This window comes from Coturnix japonica, chromosome 19, assembly GCF_001577835.2.
Source record: "Coturnix japonica isolate 7356 chromosome 19, Coturnix japonica 2.1, whole genome shotgun sequence".
Lineage (NCBI taxonomy): Eukaryota > Metazoa > Chordata > Aves > Galliformes > Phasianidae > Coturnix > Coturnix japonica.
Genome location: NC_029534.1, coordinates 3,290,659 through 3,309,408, shown reverse-complemented (window position 1 = coordinate 3,309,408; position 18,750 = coordinate 3,290,659). Strand labels below are relative to the sequence as shown.

Here is an 18,750-nt window from a genome sequence, read left to right as displayed (position 1 = left end):
TCTCAGTGAGAGAACTTGGAAACATGAGTGTGACTGTCCTGCTAGGAATTGGGACCTCATGTTAAGTCCTGGGGGAAAGGATTGCCCTTCTTGCAGATGTGGTGTCCCCAGGTGGGCAGAGACTACTGATTCTGCTTCACATAATGAATCTTTTGAACCACAGTGCTAAGAAAGCAGAGCTCTGGCTTTGGGTGGGAGTATGTAATGTGGTTTTGACTCCCTTGCTATCTCTGGATATGCAAAATCTTGCAGATTCCTGAGAAATGTTATAATTGGAGGAAGATTTGAAGCATGTTGTCTCTTTCCTGGGCTTGTGTAGCAAAGATCTGTAAAAACTCACCGTCTTTGTAGGATGGAGCAATGGGGAAGAAAGATTTCTTTATGTTGGGAGTAGATAACTGGAACTATTCAAATGATGTGAAAGCTATTGCATGGTTGAGGTGACAGCTGAATGTAGGGATTAGTTGCCAAGAGCTTTGGAGTTCAAATGTGTCATTTAGCACTATTGATAATTCAGTGGGGAAGCGGCAAATGGCTCTAAAATATGTAGGATATTGCCCAAGTTCATGCTTTATTAAATAAGTAGCGTTCTTTGTGTGTGATGTTAATTGTTGCCTGTTCTTTCTAATTCCTCCAGGTGGGGCAGACCTACATTCCCTCTTCTGTGCCAGCCACCTTTGCCCCTTCACCCACCCCAGCCGTGGTGAGCAGTGGACTCAACGATCTCTTTGAGCTCTCATCTGGTATAGGCATGGCTCCCGGAGGATATGTGGCTCCCAAGTCTGTACGTAAGGAAAGAGAACAACCTCAGTATGTTGCCCTCCCTTAGGCTGCAGGGACTGAGGCTGCTCACATGTCCCTTTTGTTGATCTCTGGTGCAAGTAGAGCACCTTGTGTTCAGTTTTGGCCCGTTAGGGATGTCTTTGTTTTCCTTGGGCAGAGCATTGGTTTGTTGGAGATGGCATTAGTTACAGAGCTCTGGTTTTTAGTTCCTTCATTTTGCCTGTGATGATATTGCTCTAAAGAATGGCCCATAGAAACTGAGAATCCCAGTTTTGTTGCAGACCTACTTCCCAGCAAGCTTCTCCAGGAAAATGAGGGCAGGACACTATTTGCCACAATTTTCCTAGAAGACTCATTTATTTGGAGGAATTGAACATGACACTGCAGATAAAAATCACGTACTCAGGACGAGCACTCCACAGTGTAATGCAGATAAATGCTCTATTAGACAGAGATCGCAGATGCTTTGTCTGGAGAGTTCATTAGCTATGGAGCGTGGTTCTGATAGTGGGCTGCAAAGCAGCCACAGGGAGCTCAGGGTTGGCCCTTTCATGCCTCAAAGGGAATAAACAAACATTTGCACTCATTAAATAGCCAGTGGTAGAATAAGCTAAAATTACCCTATGAGGATCTTGGGCTACTGCAAAGCATGCTCAAAGCTGTTGGTCCTTATCTGCTTTCAGGTTATGTAGCATATAAGACCAAATACAAAAGAACCCAGTAGTTTTGAGTGATGTATTTCTTTTTGAACTGCTGAAATATCCTGAAATCTCTTACGTTCCAGGTTTGGTTGCCTGCAGTGAAAGCTAAAGGACTGGAGATCTCAGGCACGTTCAGTCATAGGCAGGGACACATCTACATGGAGATGAACTTCACCAATAAGGCTTTGCAGCACATGACTGACTTTGCCATTCAGTTCAACAAGAACAGGTAAGGAAACCAATGCACTTTGTCTGCTATCTTTAAAAAAAATTGTGTGTTCTTATGAAAGAAGCTTGTCTACTGGAGAGCTGCTACTTTCCATTGCACCACCATAGAGTGTGAGAGCTGAAAATACACGCTGGTGTGGTGTTTCTCAATTGTGCTGGCTCTGCTGCCTCCTGCCTCCATTAAGGAAACAGGCAGCAGACGATCCTGGTCGTTCTCCTGGCTTGAAGCAGCGTCTGCCCTGTTTAATCTCTGCAGAGTTTTAAAGCCACCTTTTGTGTTGTTAGGCAGGTAAGTGGTTTTATAGCCAGTAAGTGCCCTGAGCAAAGTGAGAGAATAAACAGGCAAGCATCTGAGCTGCACAAACACTGATCCCTAATGCCTTTACCTCCTGACTTAATTGCTATGCTGCCCCTCAGACTGTCTGGAAGTGCAGGTCTCATTAATAAAGCTGTTTGTCAGTGGAGAAGTTGCAAAGTAAGAGCCTGTGGCACGTGTTTTCCCTGTAATTGGCAGCAAAATGATTTTTGTTAGGAGCAGCCACTTGAGTGCTTAGAACATACAGATTGTTCTCAGAAATGCATCCCAGCCAAGAGACGTGACATGGCGGTGCAGCCCCATTGTCTTCCCAAAAATACCTTTGCTGCTCACAGGGCATGCAGCTGCTTTCTTGTAGTTTGCAAGCAGTGCATCAACCAGGATGGTTCTCATCGAGACTGCAAGGAAGATCTTGTGGCTGAGATGCTTTGCTGTTTCCTTTGGAGCCCTTCACAGGAAAAGGGTTTCCTATAACTAAGATCTGCTGAAACCATCTATTTAGTAACACCGTTAGCCTTGCAAATGTGGGATTTCTTGGGACGAATAATATTTACTTATAAAAGGCATTATGCTAAGTAAGTCAGTAAATGTTCTCCCTGGACTGCTGTATTTTCTGGAGAGTTTTTTGCTAAACTGCTATATGCAAATGTTTCGTGCAGATTGGTCTTTAAAATAGGCATTTTGCTTTTGATTTTTCCCTATGCATCAAGCTGTGTCTTAGCTGCACCTACATGGTGCTTCTCAAGGATGTAAGGAGTTTAAATACTGTACAGTAAAACAGCAGTTTCTCCTTTTGCATCTTATCAACACACGCTCTGTATGTTCTCTACTACTGTTTACTCTACTACAAATGCTGTTCTCCTGTCATTGCTTTCCCCTCAGCCTGGTGCACTGAAAAGAGCTGCAGTGAGCTGTCTCTTTGGGTGTAAACATTAAGGTTTATGATTGGGAAGTTTCTATTGCATTTCTCCCTTTCCTGCTGCTACTAATTGCATTCACTGCAGTCTTGGGATAAAACAGGGGGTAGAAAAAAAAACAGCTAGACCTCCAGTGTGCTGTAATGTCACAGCCACTTAATGGGAAATGCAGCTTTCTTTCCTCTCAGAGAATAAGGGAAAACACCAGGGTTTCTCTCTCCCAAGGTGAAAAGGCTGCAGAAGGTAAATCTCATAACTGGGTCCTCACTGAGAGCATTCTCTTCGCAGCTCCTTAGAGCTGATTGTACTGAAGTGTTATGTTTAATGTTAGCTGCTTTCCCTCTTCTGCTTTAAGTGGAGGTACCTGTGGAATTAAATGCAACTTGGACATAAGAGGCAAGTAAAGATTTGCTTTGCTCTTTGGTGATGTGCGTACCCAGCTGAAGGAGCCTCAACTCAAACCAAGCAGTAGAGCCAGGATTAAGTCCAGATGCTGTCAGCTGGGACCAGACAGCTGGCTGCATTGATTCATTTGTTCTGCAGTGCTCTGTTGTAAACCACATGTTCCTCCTTGGTTACATTATTTGTTTGGTATTGGCTTCAGTTCCTTCTTCCATAGCTTCCAATGATAAACAGCCATACAGAGACCCTGGAGGCCTGAGCCTGACTGATGCCATGCAGGTGGTTGAACTGTTTCCAGATGTGGATTCTCTGGGCATGCTGTCAGGGCCATTGCCAGATGGGTTTTCCTTTGCCTTGCACTGCTTTGAGTACCTGCCATGGTGCACATTGTCAGCTGTGCTCCTTTTCCTGGAGTAACAGCAAGGGCAGCTCAGGAAGAAGTGAGGCAGCTCATACTTGGCAAAAAGGGAATAGGTGTTGGGACAGCACCTCTGGCATTTCATCCCCATAGGCACTCTCCAGCAATACAGTGCTGCTTTCATCATCTCTGTTTTTCTCTTGCCCAGTTTTGGGGTCATCCCAAGCACTCCGTTGGCCATTCACACCCCTCTGATGCCAAACCAAAGTATCGATGTCTCTCTGCCTCTCAACACCCTGGGACCAGTCATGAAAATGGAGCCTCTGAACAACCTCCAGGTAAGGATTGTCCCCTGGGCAGGAGTGGGGGGAATCTGCATCTGCTTACCCTGATCCTTTGTCCTTTGCCCCACACATATAGGGCAACCAGGTAGAGTCAGAAGGTTGTGTGAGTGTTGGCCATGAGCCTGGCCAAATGTTTTTTTCCTATTCCTTCCTCTGAAAGAGACTTCTGGGCCTGAGGTTGTCTGCATCGGTTCTGGCATTCCTCAGTGGTCTTACTCAGGCTGCTGTAGCTGAAGCTCTCATTGAGCAGATGTGGTCCTCCCCCAGGAAGGAGGCTGTTCCCCATTTCTATTGCATGCAGGCACCTGGCAGTTGGGTTCTGTGACCACTGTCCCTGTCTGAGGAGGTGGCTCCTCCAAGATGTATTTTCCTCGTGTCCCAGGGGTGCAGTTAATTGCATTGTAGCATGTTTTGTTTGCATCATGTCAGGAGGTGGGAACTGAGTTGGGTTCCTGTAACGTATCAGTCCATAGAGGGGAGTATTTTAAAGCAGCTTATTCTCTTTTTAGATTAAGAGAATGCAATGAAAGTTACTATTTATTCTGCCTGAGCAACTGTTTTTTCCTTTCCCTTGAATTCCTTTCTGGGGCTTATGACTTATTGATGAGTCTTCGGGCAAACAGCTCGAAATAGCTTCTCTGGCACTCAAACGAGCAGTCCTACACTTGGGCTCTGAGCTCAGTCATGCAATTGGGGGAGCATGTGGACAGTAAGTGACTTGCATGTGCTTGCCTTACGCAGAGGGCTCTTCTGCCCTTTGGAAGACCTGGGTTCCCTCTGTGTTTGGGTCACAGGTTGTACTTCTGCTTTTGGGTTGGGTGGTGTAAAAGAGCTGATGGTCCTGGTCTGCCTCCAGAGCACTGGAGATGCTCTCAGTGAGGCATTCTCAAGTTGCTGCTGCTTTGATCAGAAAGGAAGTGAAGTATTTGGGTTATTAAATCTCTAAAGGAATCAGGACGCTATTTCTTGTATTCTTTTCTGCTAGAACAAAGCAAAGAGAAAACATGCAAGGAAACCTCCAACTACTTTATATTGGGACAGCAGAGCTTCATCAGTGCCAGACTTAGATGCTAATTTGCTAGCTCTCTCATTGCCATAGAAGTTGGCTGCCCTTTTACAATTGGGGAAGCTGCCATATGGAGTAATAGTATATTTCTCTGCAAGGAGTTGAATCACGATAGCAGATGCCAAGTCAAAAAGAGCACTCCCCTTACTTTCCTGACAGCAGTGGGTTTGATGGAGATCTGTCATTGCCCTGACAGCAAAGGCTTTGGTTTTGTTTTGTGAGTTCATGTGGAAATGATCTGTCTTGAAACAGTCAGAAATCATTTTGGTGACCTACTTAGGGAACAATTTATAGCACAACATAGGATTGGAGAATACAAATGTCCCTGTATTCATTGAAGAACCAAAAACACTCATCGAGCTGAATTTGCCTAATGCAGTTTTTTCTCTGATCAGAGGTGGTTTGAACCTGAGGACCTTACCTTATCTCTTTTTGTTCTAGTCCCAAAACAATTTAACTCCTGAGGTAACCAAACTGATGGCTTTCAGCTTTTTGTTGTGTTAATTAGGAACTTCAAAGGTTAGCTGTGCATTCCTTAGGCAACTATTTCAGAAGGAATGAATTCGAGTCTTGTTTAAGGTTATTTTTATTACCATCTCTAATCCTTCAGCCAATACAGCTGGTTTAATCTTAGCGCTTGTAATCAAGGAAAGAAGCTGAAATATTTGACAAGTTAACAAAACGCCATTTTTTGCAAGAAGACTAATATTTTCAGAGGCTTCTTAGGTAAAATATGATGCTGATTCCCAACTGAACAGTCTGTTTGCTGGTTGTCTTCCAAGTTGTGATAATGAATAGCACAGTGCTCCCTCCCATCCTGACTGATGATAATTTTCTTGACCTGTTGAGTTGAAGCCTTAGATTCAACACTCAGTCATGCAATGAATTATTCAATGAATAAAGCCCAAGTTGGGCTCAACACAAAAATCACACAAAAGGTGTGCAAGGGTTGATTGAGCCTCGCCATGCTTGGTGCCTTGGTTCCTTTGGCAGCTGGGCTGCTGGTGGTCGTACAGACTCGCTATGTGAACCTGAGCTCTCAAAGAGGACAGTGGGTTCTGAAGTGGGGTTTTTCATACTGAGGGGTCTTTATTCCTTCCAGAGATTTCTTGAAGAAAAAATTGAAATGGGAAAGGAGAGGAGCAGTCCTGCGTTATTGCAGTGCCTAATAAATGGCCGCTCAAGGGCTGTGAAATGCTGTGAAATCAGAATGCTTGATCTGTTCAGCTGTGTACACAAAAATTGTTCCCCTAAGCCTGGAAATGGGTGAAATGGGAGCCAGCCTGCTGAGTTTCAGGGACCAGCTTGGCCTGTTGTTGTCACAAACCTGATGGTTTTTTCTGTGAGGTGGTAACTGTTAGCAGGAGTCAGAGCAATCAAAAACAAGCTGCATGAACTGAGGCTCTGAGCCTGGAGCACTGCCTTTCTCTTTGGGTAAACGTTCAGAATTGCCAGTCAGTGCATTGCTTTCCCCTACATCACCTGCTGTCAGCTGCCTGGGCTGTTCATTGCAGCTGCTGAGCACACAGCTGAAAGAAGTATGGCTTCGGTTTTCTGAAGTGCCCGTAAAGTGATTTGGACTGGACTGACAAGCATGGAAAGGGAGGGATCTGCCAGCTGCATTTCTTCCTGGAAAGAGATACTTGGAAATGCAGACTTCTCCTGAGCAGTGTGAGGTGTGGAATGGTGGTTTTTTTTTTTAGCTCCAGTGACTTTGGCAGCTCATTATTTCTGTACAGGCAGATGAAGGTGCATCTTCCTTGTTGAGAAAAGATCGGTCAGGTTAATGCACCAGATCACACTTAAGCCCTTCCAGGTACAGTTCTGCTCTAACTCATCACTTGTGCTCCTCGTTTGCATTGTAGAGCTGTTGGAGCTCATTCGTGAGAAGTGTTAATGCATCCTGGGTCACAAATGCGGAGCCCTCAGCACTTGGAAACGAGTTTCACAGTTTCAACTCTCCTCTGAGAATTGGTGCGAGGTCCAGGCAGTGGATGTTATTGATTTGGAGCCTGCTTATAAATTACATACCTGCCTGTGAGGGCTGTGTCAAACCCACTGCCTCAACCACCACGTGTGGTCTTGTGTAGTTAGAAGCAGAAGGTGGTTTTTTGGGGGTTTGTTACCTGGTTTTATTTACTCTTTGATTTATTTTTGAATGGCCTTAACTGATGAGTCCTATCCCAGCATGGAAGAAAGCCTCCAAAGGGTTCAGCAGTAACACTCCCATTGCAGCTCGATGTCTGCAGCCCAGCTCCTAGCCTAGCTGTAGGTAGAGCATCCAGTGTGCTGCCAAGCTCCTCTAGATCCCGAGCAGCTGACCTGTCAAACACAATGAAGGGAAACAGCTCGCACTCCCTGAAGGCATCTGACAGGCAGAGCAGCAGGCTGTCAAAGAACACGCCATGACCTTGTGCTGGCAGAGGTAGAAGACTCTGCAGAGGAGAGTTCTCGCCTTAACAGTTTGGCTGTTACCAGGCTCTAAAGCAAAACCAAATTGGAAGGCAGTCCTTAATTTAATGTAGCTGCTAATGGGATTCCAAGTGGGTATGTTGTGTACTTGCTGCTGATGGAAAGCATCTGTGTTACTTGCAGACTTGACGTTGAAAGTTGGTTCTTACGCTCAAGTCTGGAATTTAAAGCATCAGCAACCTACGCAACTGAAGAAGCGATGTGGCATTGTTCTTAGGAGGCAGCTCTTCCCCTCGCTGCCATATGTTGGCCATCAGAGGGTTGTGATGCAGGGAAGGACGTCAGCAGGGTGCTCATGCTGCAAGGTGAGCAGTGTGTTCTGAGGGATACTTCTCCAGTTAGATAGTCTCAAGCAAGATACAAGTAATTGGAAGCCTTCTACCCATCTTCAGTAGGTCAGATGTTTTCAGCAGTGAAGCATCACATGAATATGTGTCACCTTCTTTTATCCCTCAGAAGCTTTGTGGTCTGTTTGACTTAATTCACAGGCTGGTCATTTTTCTTCTGTGTTTTTTTTTTTTCTCCTTTCAAAAAAGATGGCAGATCGAAAGCTGGTTTGATTTTAAAACGCTTCTGCTTAAACTCTCAAATGGCTGAGGCTGGAGGTCTCGTTAAAGATTTAGTAGCTCATGTGCAGACTGACAGGTTAAAGCTGTGGAGCCCCCGGCAGAGTTAGTCTGGACTGCAGAATGTATTGAATGCAAGTGGTGGTTCTTTTCAAGCATAAAAAACCTGCAGAGACATCTCAGCTGCTGGTATCGCTTCAAATGTCAGCGACTGACTTGGGCCCACAGATCCCACTGAAGGAGCACAATGTATATGGTGTTGTGTGGCAGCAGCTAGGATGGAGATGCTTCCCCATCTGTCCCAGTGCCATGTCTGGGGACACTGTATCATTTTCCATCTTGCTTGCAAAAATGACACCTAACAGCTGATTCCCGCATCATTACAGATGCTTGCGGTGTGATGTGTGATGTCATTGCTGTACCCAGCCAGAGAGGTTTGGGGGAAGGCTGAAGTGAGGCTCGTTGTGCTTTGCTGGGGAAAAATTACACTTCACGGTGTCTTAATTGTGCATCTCTGTGGAGCGTAGCAAAGCAGCTTACTCAGTGTGTTTCTGCAGAGTTGAGAAGCAGGTCAGCAGATACCTTTTTATAGCATTTTTGGAGCTGAAGGGACAGGGTTAGCATATTAATTTGGTGCGTGCCTCCAGAACTGTGACTGGAGAGAAGGCTCTGCTTTCCAGCCCCGCTTTGTAAGAAACTGCTGTTGTATGGCAACAACAATTAGCTGTGAAGGCAAAGTAGACTCTGTTGTTCTAAGACAAGGTAATTAATCATGAAATCAGAGTTGGGAAGATCTTGGGTCACACAGTGCAGACCCTGCTATGCTTTGTTGTTTCACAGCACTGCCTCTCAGAGCTCAGTCAAGGCTGATTTTAAATACTCCAAGTGCTGGAGCTTTTGTCTTCCTCGGGAGGGTTTAGTGCTGCTTCATCATTCTCACTATCAGTTTTTCCCAGACATTAGCCTGAATTTTCCCTCTTTTGGCTTATCTCCATGGCTGCTCTGCCCAAGCGCAGCATCTCTAATGGCCACGTGGTCCCTTCCCACACCGAGGTGTGTTTTTGGCTGCTCACCCCATACTCCTAATCCCATTTTGCAGAGGTAAATCCCTGAGGTCCATCCGCCAATCCTCCTCACTCCCTCCTGCTCTCAGTGCCTCCATCTCCAGCATTAGGTGCTCAAAAGGCAGAGTATGACGCTGACAACCAAAGCACGTGACAGCTCCATCTCACAGAGGGTCCTTCAATATATTTTGGTTGGAGATTGCACTGTAATTTATGGGGCTTTAGTGGGCTTTAAGCTAATCCCATATAAGCTGGTGTGCACTGAGGGAATTAAAATATAAGCTGCTGCCTTTAGTGATGGTTGAAATTACAAACCCCCATGGACTTGTGTCCACCTTCCTGCTTCTCTTAGCACTGCTGGGACCCAACTGCTGGATGATTCCATTGGAAGTGCTCATCTCTGACCACCTGTCCTATGTCTGATAAACTGACTTGCATTGCAATTGTCTTTTATTCCCCTCCCTCATCTACCTACAGCTATTCTTGCAGATATTTAAGGGTGTCTTTCTCAACCTACTGCTACAGACAATAGATTTTCCCAGCAGAACACTGATGTCTGTAATTATTTAATGTGACTGGAGTTTGTCTTGGCACAAGTCTGCGTGTCAGCACATTTATTTCTTTGGCTCAGCAGTTGGTGTGGTTGGGTTTGTGTTTCAGCTGGGTGAAAAGCTGGAGAACTTGTATTTCAAAGGAAGCTCCTGGAACTCAGTGCTCACCACACAACCTCAATTCCAGGTCTCTGTCTGCTGAGCTGTACTCCCGTGACAAGCTATTGCAGTGCAGGATGATGCAAGGATAGCGTGAGAGGCATAGAAATCGGGCCCGGTGCTACATTTTCCCATGCTATATTATGACAAGGCACTTTCTCAGACCTCCCATTTGCTCCTGCTGTACTGTCAGCTCTCAGCCTGCCCGGGGAGAACTGGAAGTGAGGTTGCTCTCGGTGTTGGCAGAGATTCATCAGTGATGTGGCAACCTTGTGTGATAAGAAGCAATGCGGTGCATGTCCCTGACTGGTGGTGTTTAATGACATGAGAGTTAAATCTTTTGTCAAATGATCCTGTCCTGATTGCTCCACGTCAGAGTTTTCTTCCAGGAATGAATGCAGCCCGTATTCTCTGTGCTTGGTGGGAGATGCCATGAGGAATGTACAGAATGGAGCAGCTTCAGGCTTCCTAAAACATGAGCAAGCAAGGAGCCTGCGAGCGCAGACATGGCTGAGAGCTGGGATTAAAGCTTGGGGGGGATACACAGGGGTTTAGAGATGGGGGGGTTGCAAAGCTGAGGTGGAAAAAGAGGAGTGATGGAGGAGCTCACGTACAGCATCGCAGACATGATAGGTCTATGGCCACTGTAGACAAACTTATACCGGGGGTGGAATAAGTTGGGGGAGGGAGAGGCTGAGCAAGGGTAGAAAAGAACAGAGTTGCTGTCTGGGACCTTTTCAGTGCAGTTGGCTTTGAAGCAGCGTGGTGAAATGCCTGCAGAAGATTGAGAAGCTTTTAGTGAAAATGGAGAGGGCACAGAGGGGTGGGAACGATCTTTGTCTGAAACTCCCCAGCAGCACAGCAGCATCTCTCCAGGTAGTCTCATATTCAGAGCTGACCTTTACTAGGAGAGCAGTGAGAGCGTGAGCAGGCAACGGACCTTGCAGAGCTTTGGGACCCCTTTGGATTTCCAGACAAATACTGATGCTTTATCCACCGTTTCTTCTGTAACAGGTAGCTGTGAAAAACAACATTGATGTCTTCTACTTCAGCTGCCTAATTCCTCTCAACGTGCTTTTTGTGGAGGATGGCAAAATGGGTGAGTGAGTGCTTTTAGGGCTGTGCTCGGCCTCCCTGAGCCCTACAGCATCCAGCTGGGCACAGCTGTGCCATGGCTGAGATCCATGTGTGCCTGCCTGTGATCTTTGTGCCAGCATATCCCAGCAGCCTGATTGATCAGTGGTGGTTGGATGGCTCATCTTTGTAGCCCTGCAGCTCAGTAGCTGCATCCCTCATCCTCTGCTCTGAGCCTCTGTCAGATGAGGGGTGGATATGTTTGCTTTGAAGCTGATTTCTGGTGGGTTTTTTTTGTTGTTATTTTTTGATTCTTTGGGGTTTGGCTCATTCAAATGAGTGTAGGAATTGCCCCTATTTTAGCTCTTACATTCCTGTTCCCTTGATTACGTTGTTTGGGTTGGATGGGAGGTTGCTTGTAAAGAGCATCTTAATTTGCACTATAACATAATTCTTAAATCTGTGGGTCTCCTTCTTGTCAAATCCCACCTGCTCTTGGTTTGTCAGTCTGTCTTTGGTTTGGGGGCATTCAAAAACCAACATCCTGCTGCTTTTACAGCAAGGCTGGGGTTATCATAGAAACCAACCCTGGATCTGACCACACCAGGGCCAAATGTGATCCAGAGTTCTACCATGTGTCTACCTTGCATCATTCTGTGGTGTTCTGATTAATGCACTTCTGCATGTGCTGATGGTCTGTCTTGTTTGCAGAGCGCCAGGTCTTCCTTGCAACTTGGAAAGACATTCCAAATGAAAATGAGCTTCAGTTCCAGATTAAAGACTGCCACCTGAATGCTGGTGAGTAGCTTAATTGTGCCATGTTTGGTGTTCAGTGGACATTGCTTTACAAAGAGTTGTGTGTGTGGGTATCACATAAGAACACAACAGCCTGTAAGCCCTGGAGCCTGGTCAAAAAGCTTAGCTGGGTCCATAAAAACACATCTGAAATCCACGGTCTTCAATTTCACTTCTGTGCTTCTTCCCTTCATTCTGCATCTTGTTGTATTCTTGTTTTCTCTTTTACACCTTGCTTCTCTGTAAAGCTGCTCCTATAAATGGAGCTGAGCAGCTTTTTGGGAGCAGCACTTAATCCCATCCTGCTGCTGTGTGTACCAGGCAATGCTCATACAGCCCTGCCTTTAATCCTGGGTTGGTCTGTTCACCTTTCAGCTGTGAAAGTGATCTTAGACACTGCTGTAGAAATGGTTGGATGTCTCTGGAGGGCAGGAGACATGAGAGAAGAGCTGCTCTGCCAGAGCTTGTCTGCTATAGGCAGACCTCATAGGTCTGACCTTAGTACTGCTGAAGGATGGAGTGTAGCAGGTGGAATGTGGCCAGCTTAGCAGCTTTGCTCTCAGTCAAGAGGTTGTGGACAGGAGCCAAGTGGTTCTACCCAAAGCTGCTATGTTTCACAGGAAAAAGTGTCCCTATTGATGCTAAACCATGTAACCATTTTATTCTCTCCTATCTGCCATTACACAATGAGCACCCTCTTGCTTCAATTGCAGAAAGAAGCCATGGATCTCTTTGTGCTCATAATTATTACTATTTCGGAATGTAAAAGATTGAGCGCTCAAGAGGGGGAAAAAAATAGCAGCTGTTGAACCTTCTGACTTGATTTCACTGTGGGGTTTCAGCTGAGAACAACCTCTGCTCCTCCTCCAGCCCTCCCTCTGCTCCACTCTGCTTGGCACGGCCTCTCCTGCACTGCAGTGTTGCCTCTGCTGTGGCCGTGCCCTGCTCCTTGCATCCAAATATGAGGTGGTGACTTCTGACATTGGCACTGAGGTGTTGCAGTCCTGCAGGTTTAATCCTCATGGAGGAGAATGGCTCTTGTTCCAAGGACTTCCTTGTGGGAGGTGTTGAAGCAGAATGCAGGCGGTCACCTGAGTTGCCATCAGGGTTTGGGAGCACACTGTGCCATCCAGGGCTGCTTGTCACTGCACAGCAGGTACATTACAGCCCCTCATGTGCAAACTACAGGCTATTTTCCTTTTTGCTCCTTCAAACAGAGATCAGCATACGAGTGATGATGCTCCTGTGTTGGTCTGCTCTGAGGCTGTTGTGGGTAAAAGGCTCCTATGTCTGCAGTGCAAGCCAAGCAGTGCTGACTGGAGCTTTGATGGTTTGCAGCAGGGATGCAGTGGCACAGCTGCCCTGGAGGTGTTTCAGAACCGTGTGGACATGATCAGTTGGCACAGTGGTGGTGGGTTGGAGTTGGACTTGGGAATCTTAGGGATCTTTGCCAACCATGGTGGTTCCCAGCAGTAAAAGCCAGCACAGCCCTGGGGCTGCCTATGGGGTTGTATGGCCACAGAGGGATGAGCATTTCAGGGCTGTGTCTCAGGGCTGAGCTGTACTTGTGATGGGCTGCACATCTCGAATTGATCAGAGCTGCGTTTTGCACATTTGCCTATTTAGGAAGAGGTTTTCATAGTGCTGTGGAGAAAACCATATTCTGAGATGCAGCTTGCAATGAAAACAGAAGGTCATGGTTACAGCGCTGCATTCTCAGCTCTTAGAATCAAGTGCTAACTTAATTGTTTTAAACAAAATGCCCAGCACTAAAAGCTCCACAGTGCCCATGAAGCTTGACACTGGAGCGTATGGGGAGGGCCGTGGGGCTGCAGAGCCTTCCTCCCCATTCTGAACTGCACGTGGAGATTGAATGCCATGAAACAGGGATAACGAGGTGCTGCACTGGTCAGCAGTTCTGGTAGCTTTGGTGTGAAATGAAATCTTCAGTGGTTGGAGCTGAATGTGGCTTTATTGGTATGCAGCGGTCATCTCTGCTTTCCCCAAGTGATGTACTGATGCTGGAACTGAGAGAAATGGCATTTTCTTGTTGGAACAAGCAGGGACACAGGTGTGTGTGTATGTGTGTGTGTGGCTCCTGCCCATACCAGGTGCTTGCCGGGGCTCTGCTGGCTGCTGTGCTCATGTTGGGAATCCAGCGTCTCGTTCCCAGCAGCTCCCTGCCTGTAAGGGCTGTGCTGTCAGATGGCATTAGCGGCCCTGCCTGCAGCCAGCACAGCCTGGCACTGTTGCTTAGCAACTTGCTCCAAAATCCCAAATCCTCTTGCTCTCGTTAACATGGGAGGGATGGGGACCAGCAACCTGGAGGTGAAAGGAATGGCTCCCAGCTCCCCCCAGTTTGGAGCTGGAGGAGGGGGAAGGGACGTGCTGGGTGAGCACGTTGTTCTGGGTGACTGGCTGAAATGGGATGACTTCTGGTAGGATTTCAGGCACTCTTTGGGGTGTATCTGAGGTCAGTGAGGGCAGCTCAGCGCTGCCCCTATCCCTGCTCAGGGTGAGTTTGTTGCACAGAGCAGGAGCCGGAGGGTGGGAGAAGGAGACAGAGGGAATGAGGGTTTTTAAGCAAAGGATCTCATTAGGTACTTATATCTGCCAGTTTCCATAGTAACTGGGGAAGAGAACGAACCTAAATCTGAATGCGTCTGGGTAGCTGGATGCTGGAACCCTCCCTGACCTGCATGCAACTGCTCTGCAGCCAGCAGGCACAGGGGTACAGACACCACCCTGAGCCTCCCACCCCAGCACTCAGTGTGCCTCTCTTGCTGACATCCAAGGGCTGAGGCTCACCCTGTCCTACACCAAGAAGCCCCTTGGCAGCCAGAAGCTGCTGCATTGGGTCTTCCTGTTCTGCATATTTTTTCTGCTTTTGCTTCTCCAGAAGGTCCCATGGAAGTAATTTGTATAGAGGCAACCATGATACAGTTCTGCAGGTGAAATCACACATCTCTTGTCAGTGCCAAGGCCATACAGTGTGTTAAAACTGTCACAGCTCTGTGCTGAAGAAGCTGCTCTGGGCTCTGCTGTCTCCACAGACATATCTGAGCTAACATCCATTTCTCTTCATGCTTTTCTCTTCAGACACAGTCTCCAGCAAACTGCAGAACAACAACGTCTACACCATTGCCAAGAGGAACGTGGAGGGTCAGGACATGCTCTACCAGTCCCTGAAGCTCACCAATGGCATCTGGATCCTGGCTGAGCTTCGCATCCAGCCGGGCAATCCCAATTACACGGTGAGACCACAGGGATGTGGCACATGCTGGGATCCTCCCAGCTCAGCTGGTGTTGAGGCAGATCCCCTTTATTTGTGTAGGGGAGCAGAATTCCCACTGAACTGCAGCAAGTGAGATGCAATAGAATTGTGCTGCTCTGTTACCAGCGAGCTGGGATAATGCCCACTCAGCAATGAGTGTTTATTTGCTGAGGTTACCCAGAGATAAAGCCAAGAGACATTAGCAGGAAAGCATTGCCAGGACACCCTTCTCCCCCCCCAGCAAACAAGCAGCAATTGATGCCCAGCTGGCTCCACAGCAGAGCTGGCTGTCTGGGCATCAGAGGCTCCAAACTCCTGCTGGCATCAGCCTGTGGCTGGTGGGAATCATGGAATCATTAAGGCTGGAAGAGGCCACTGAGATCCAGTCCAGCTGTCAACCCATCACCTTCATACAGTTGCTGGCTGCCCTGTGTCATTGTACCCCTGTGGGCCTTTGACTGCTCCCATTCTCAGCTTCCCCTTGTTAGAATGTCCCTCCTTTTGGAAGGTGTTCTGGGCTGAGCAGCTGTAGGGTGAAAGCAAGTGATGGGAAACACTTCAGTATGAGGACTGATGCCACTCTGCTGATCTTGGCCCAGTCCTTGCTTCAGAGATGGGCAGTGTCCAAGTTTCAGCCTGGAAGGACTGAGCATTCAGACATGCCCTCAGGCGTAGGGCTGTGATTTACAGTGTGACAGCAAATCACTGTTACAGAGCTCGGACCAGCGTCCCTTTGGCTCATGCCTGCAGCGCTGTCTGTGTTTGGTAAGGAATTTGGGATCCCCACGTGGGCGTTTGCTTTCATGTGCTTCCTCCTGCTTGTGACAAGCGCTGAGAAAGCAGTTTGGTTTTGGTGGTGAAGGAAGCAGAACCCAAAACTATTCTGGATTAAGGTTGGAAAAGACTTAGACCCCCCGTGTCCAACAACACTGTGCCCATTGCCCACATCCCGCAGTGCCACATCTCCATGGTTCTGAAACACCTCCAGGGATGGGCCTCCCCCCATCCTCCCAGCCCTGTGCAGCTGTGCCACTGCAGCATCCCTCTTTTGGAGGATAAATGTTTCCTGCTACCCATCCTGAGCCTCCCCTGCTGCATAAAGCCATGACTTTGTCCACCCCGTGCTGTAAGTTAGAAGGTGCCATCCCTGCACGGCCACCACCGCTAACCTCTGCTCTCCTCCTCCCTCAGCTCTCTCTGAAATGCCGTGCTCCCGAGGTGTCCCAGTACATCTACCAGGCCTACGATGCCATCCTGAAGAACTGACGGAGCTCTGCCTGTGCCTCACCCTGCAGGAGGACAGAGAAAAGGTCCCCGTGTCCTCCACTGCTGGCACGGGGAAAAGCACTCTTAAACTGGAAGCAGCTGTATTCATGTGTAGGATTTCAGTCCAGGGCACTGATTAAACAAGGTAGCAATTAGTATCCACGTGCTAACGATGATAGGGAACAAACCCCTTTGATATTTTTAGCGTCCATGGAGTTTGTAACCACTTGCTTCAAGTCCCCCCCCTTCAACTCGCCCCTCACTTGTCCGTTCTTGTGGGCTTCTCCATTTTGTGCCAATGCAGGTGTTTTCTAAATGGCTTTAGGTGTAGTTCTGATTTTGTACAATACTGCTCACTGGAAAAGGAAAGAAAAACCCACCTAAAAACCCAACCCACGGCTTATTAAAACAAGGCAAAATGGTCAGAAACATCCACTGCACTTTATTTTATATTTTTGATACTTTTTTTTGGTGTTTTTTTTCTTTCTTAACTGTAATTGGCTTTAAAGGGAAAGTGATTCCATGGAGATGGTGGGTGCCCTGCAGGGGTGGCTGTGGGCTGACTAAGGAACAGAGCCATGTGTTGCACCTGTGGGACAGAGGGACCCCTGAGTGCAGCAGAGTGGGTTTATTGGGTTGTGCTGACCCTCAGCTCTGCTCCCCACCAGGTTTCATTCCATCCATCATCTCCCTGCCCTGTGAGCTGCTGATGTAGGAGGTAGAGTCCTCATGTGTGGGGAGGGGCTGCAGACAGGTCAGTAATGGGACGGGGAAGGACAAAATGTGGAGATGGAGCTCACTCTTAGAGCAAAAGCACAGGGTGTGTTCTGTGCATCCTCACCACCTGCAGCTCCTCCTCTTGCTCGCTCTGCCTTTCACCCAGCCCTTGAGCTCTGCCCCTTCACCCAGTGCTGTGCTAACCCAGGGCTGGTGGTGCGCATCCCAGCAGGGCAGTGCTGGGGCTGAGTGCTTCTCCCCATTCCCATGGTGGCATAACTGGGACCAATTTGGGCTTGGCAGTGCTTGTGCTTGCTGAGCTGAGCACACCTCAGCAGCATTTCTTCTGTTAGCAGCCCTAAGCCACATGGCACTGAGGGTTGCTCAGTCCCTGCCCTCAGCCCACAGCCCCCTCTTTCCCACCCATCCTTTGGGCCAGGAGCCCTTTCCTATTCACAGTTGTGCACTCACCATGTTGCAGCTGCTGAGTGCTGCAGCCCCAGCAGTGAATGCTAAGCCTTGTGCATGCCTTGCTCCATCCATCGCTCGTCCTGCTTCATTCAGCCAAGCCTTTAACCAGGGCAGCTCTGCCCTCCCCAGCATGCTTTGATGCCATCTCCTCCCCAGCAAGCCAAGCTCTGACGCATAGCAGCCCCCATGTTGTCATTTAGATGCCGCGTTCAAGGTCAGTAAATGTTTTATGGTAGAAGATGGTTCAGCAGGGTTTGGGCATCGCCTGCAGCCAAGAGGCCGATGTTGGGAAGAGGTTAAAAAGCCCCATTTATCTCCCCAAGCCTCAGTGCAGAGAGGTGGAGCACCTGGCAGGGCAAGGAGGGCTCTGTCCCTGTGCTCTGGTTGAGGAAAAGTGGGGCAGAGCTGGAGTAACACGGTGCCTGTGAGTGCTGGGAGGTGATTGCTCCAAGCCCTGCAGGGCCACCGCAAAAGTCATTATTAGAGCAATTAATGAAGCACCGGCGGCACTGAGTGCTGGGGCAGGGAGGAGATAGAAGGTGAGGAATGAGCTCAGCCTTATGCCTCAGCTGGAGGAGCTCCAATGTGGGGAGGGGATGCTCAGCACCCCTTCCTGTGCCACTTCTCTTCCCAGTGTTTTGGGCACATGGGTGTCCCCACGTTTCTGAGCCCTCCTCTCCTGCTGTGCCGCTTGGTTGCTTTGCTCACTGTGTAGCTGTGTTGCTCTTCAGGCTCTACCTGGTGTCTGTGTCAATAAACTCATTTCCACAATGCTGTGGCTGCGCTGTGGATCTGTGGGAGTGGGGATGGGGTCGGCTGGGGTTGGTGGTATCCCCAAAGCTGATCCTCCACTGTGTGACAGTGGCTCAGGGGAGGATGGGAGGAGGCTGCGTCTCCCCTGACCTGCTTTTCCCACCTGCATCAGTGATGCATTGGATGCTCTTAACCCCTGCTGGCATCTTGCAGAGGGCTTTATCTTGGGGCAGGGTGGGTTGCCAACCCTCTGTGCTGGCAGCCAGCCTCATGTTGGCCATTGGAAGGGTCAGGAATGACCTCGAGGAGGAGGAGGGGTGCTGCCCTGTGCTTCCTCCCTGCCTGGCTCTGGGTCAGCAGTTCCTATTTGACCAACAGGACCCAAAGTGGCTGTGAGATGTTCAGAGCTGCCGCATCCCACAGCAGAGGGAAGGGTTCATCCTTCTGCATGGCTCTGCTGGGGAGAAATCAGC

The 18,750-nt window shown here is 48.3% G+C and overlaps 1 protein-coding gene across 7 annotated transcripts in view; it reads left to right on the top strand.

Moving 5' to 3' along the window:
* AP2B1 (adaptor related protein complex 2 subunit beta 1) overlaps positions 1–18,295 on the top strand; it is a 60,777-nt gene extending 42,482 nt beyond the window's left edge. For all 7 annotated transcript variants that reach the window (XM_015880630.2, XM_015880626.2, XM_015880627.2 and 4 more), the window contains 7 exons: positions 638–784; positions 1,568–1,713; positions 3,914–4,043; positions 10,942–11,026; positions 11,713–11,799; positions 14,896–15,050; positions 16,262–18,295. In XM_015880630.2, coding sequence (XP_015736116.1) covers positions 638–784; positions 1,568–1,713; positions 3,914–4,043; positions 10,942–11,026; positions 11,713–11,799; positions 14,896–15,050; positions 16,262–16,336 — 825 coding nt within the window. In that variant the 3' untranslated portion in view covers positions 16,337–18,295. The remainder of the gene's footprint in view (positions 1–637; positions 785–1,567; positions 1,714–3,913; positions 4,044–10,941; positions 11,027–11,712; positions 11,800–14,895; positions 15,051–16,261) is intronic.
* Positions 18,296–18,750: the final 455 nt, after the last annotated feature.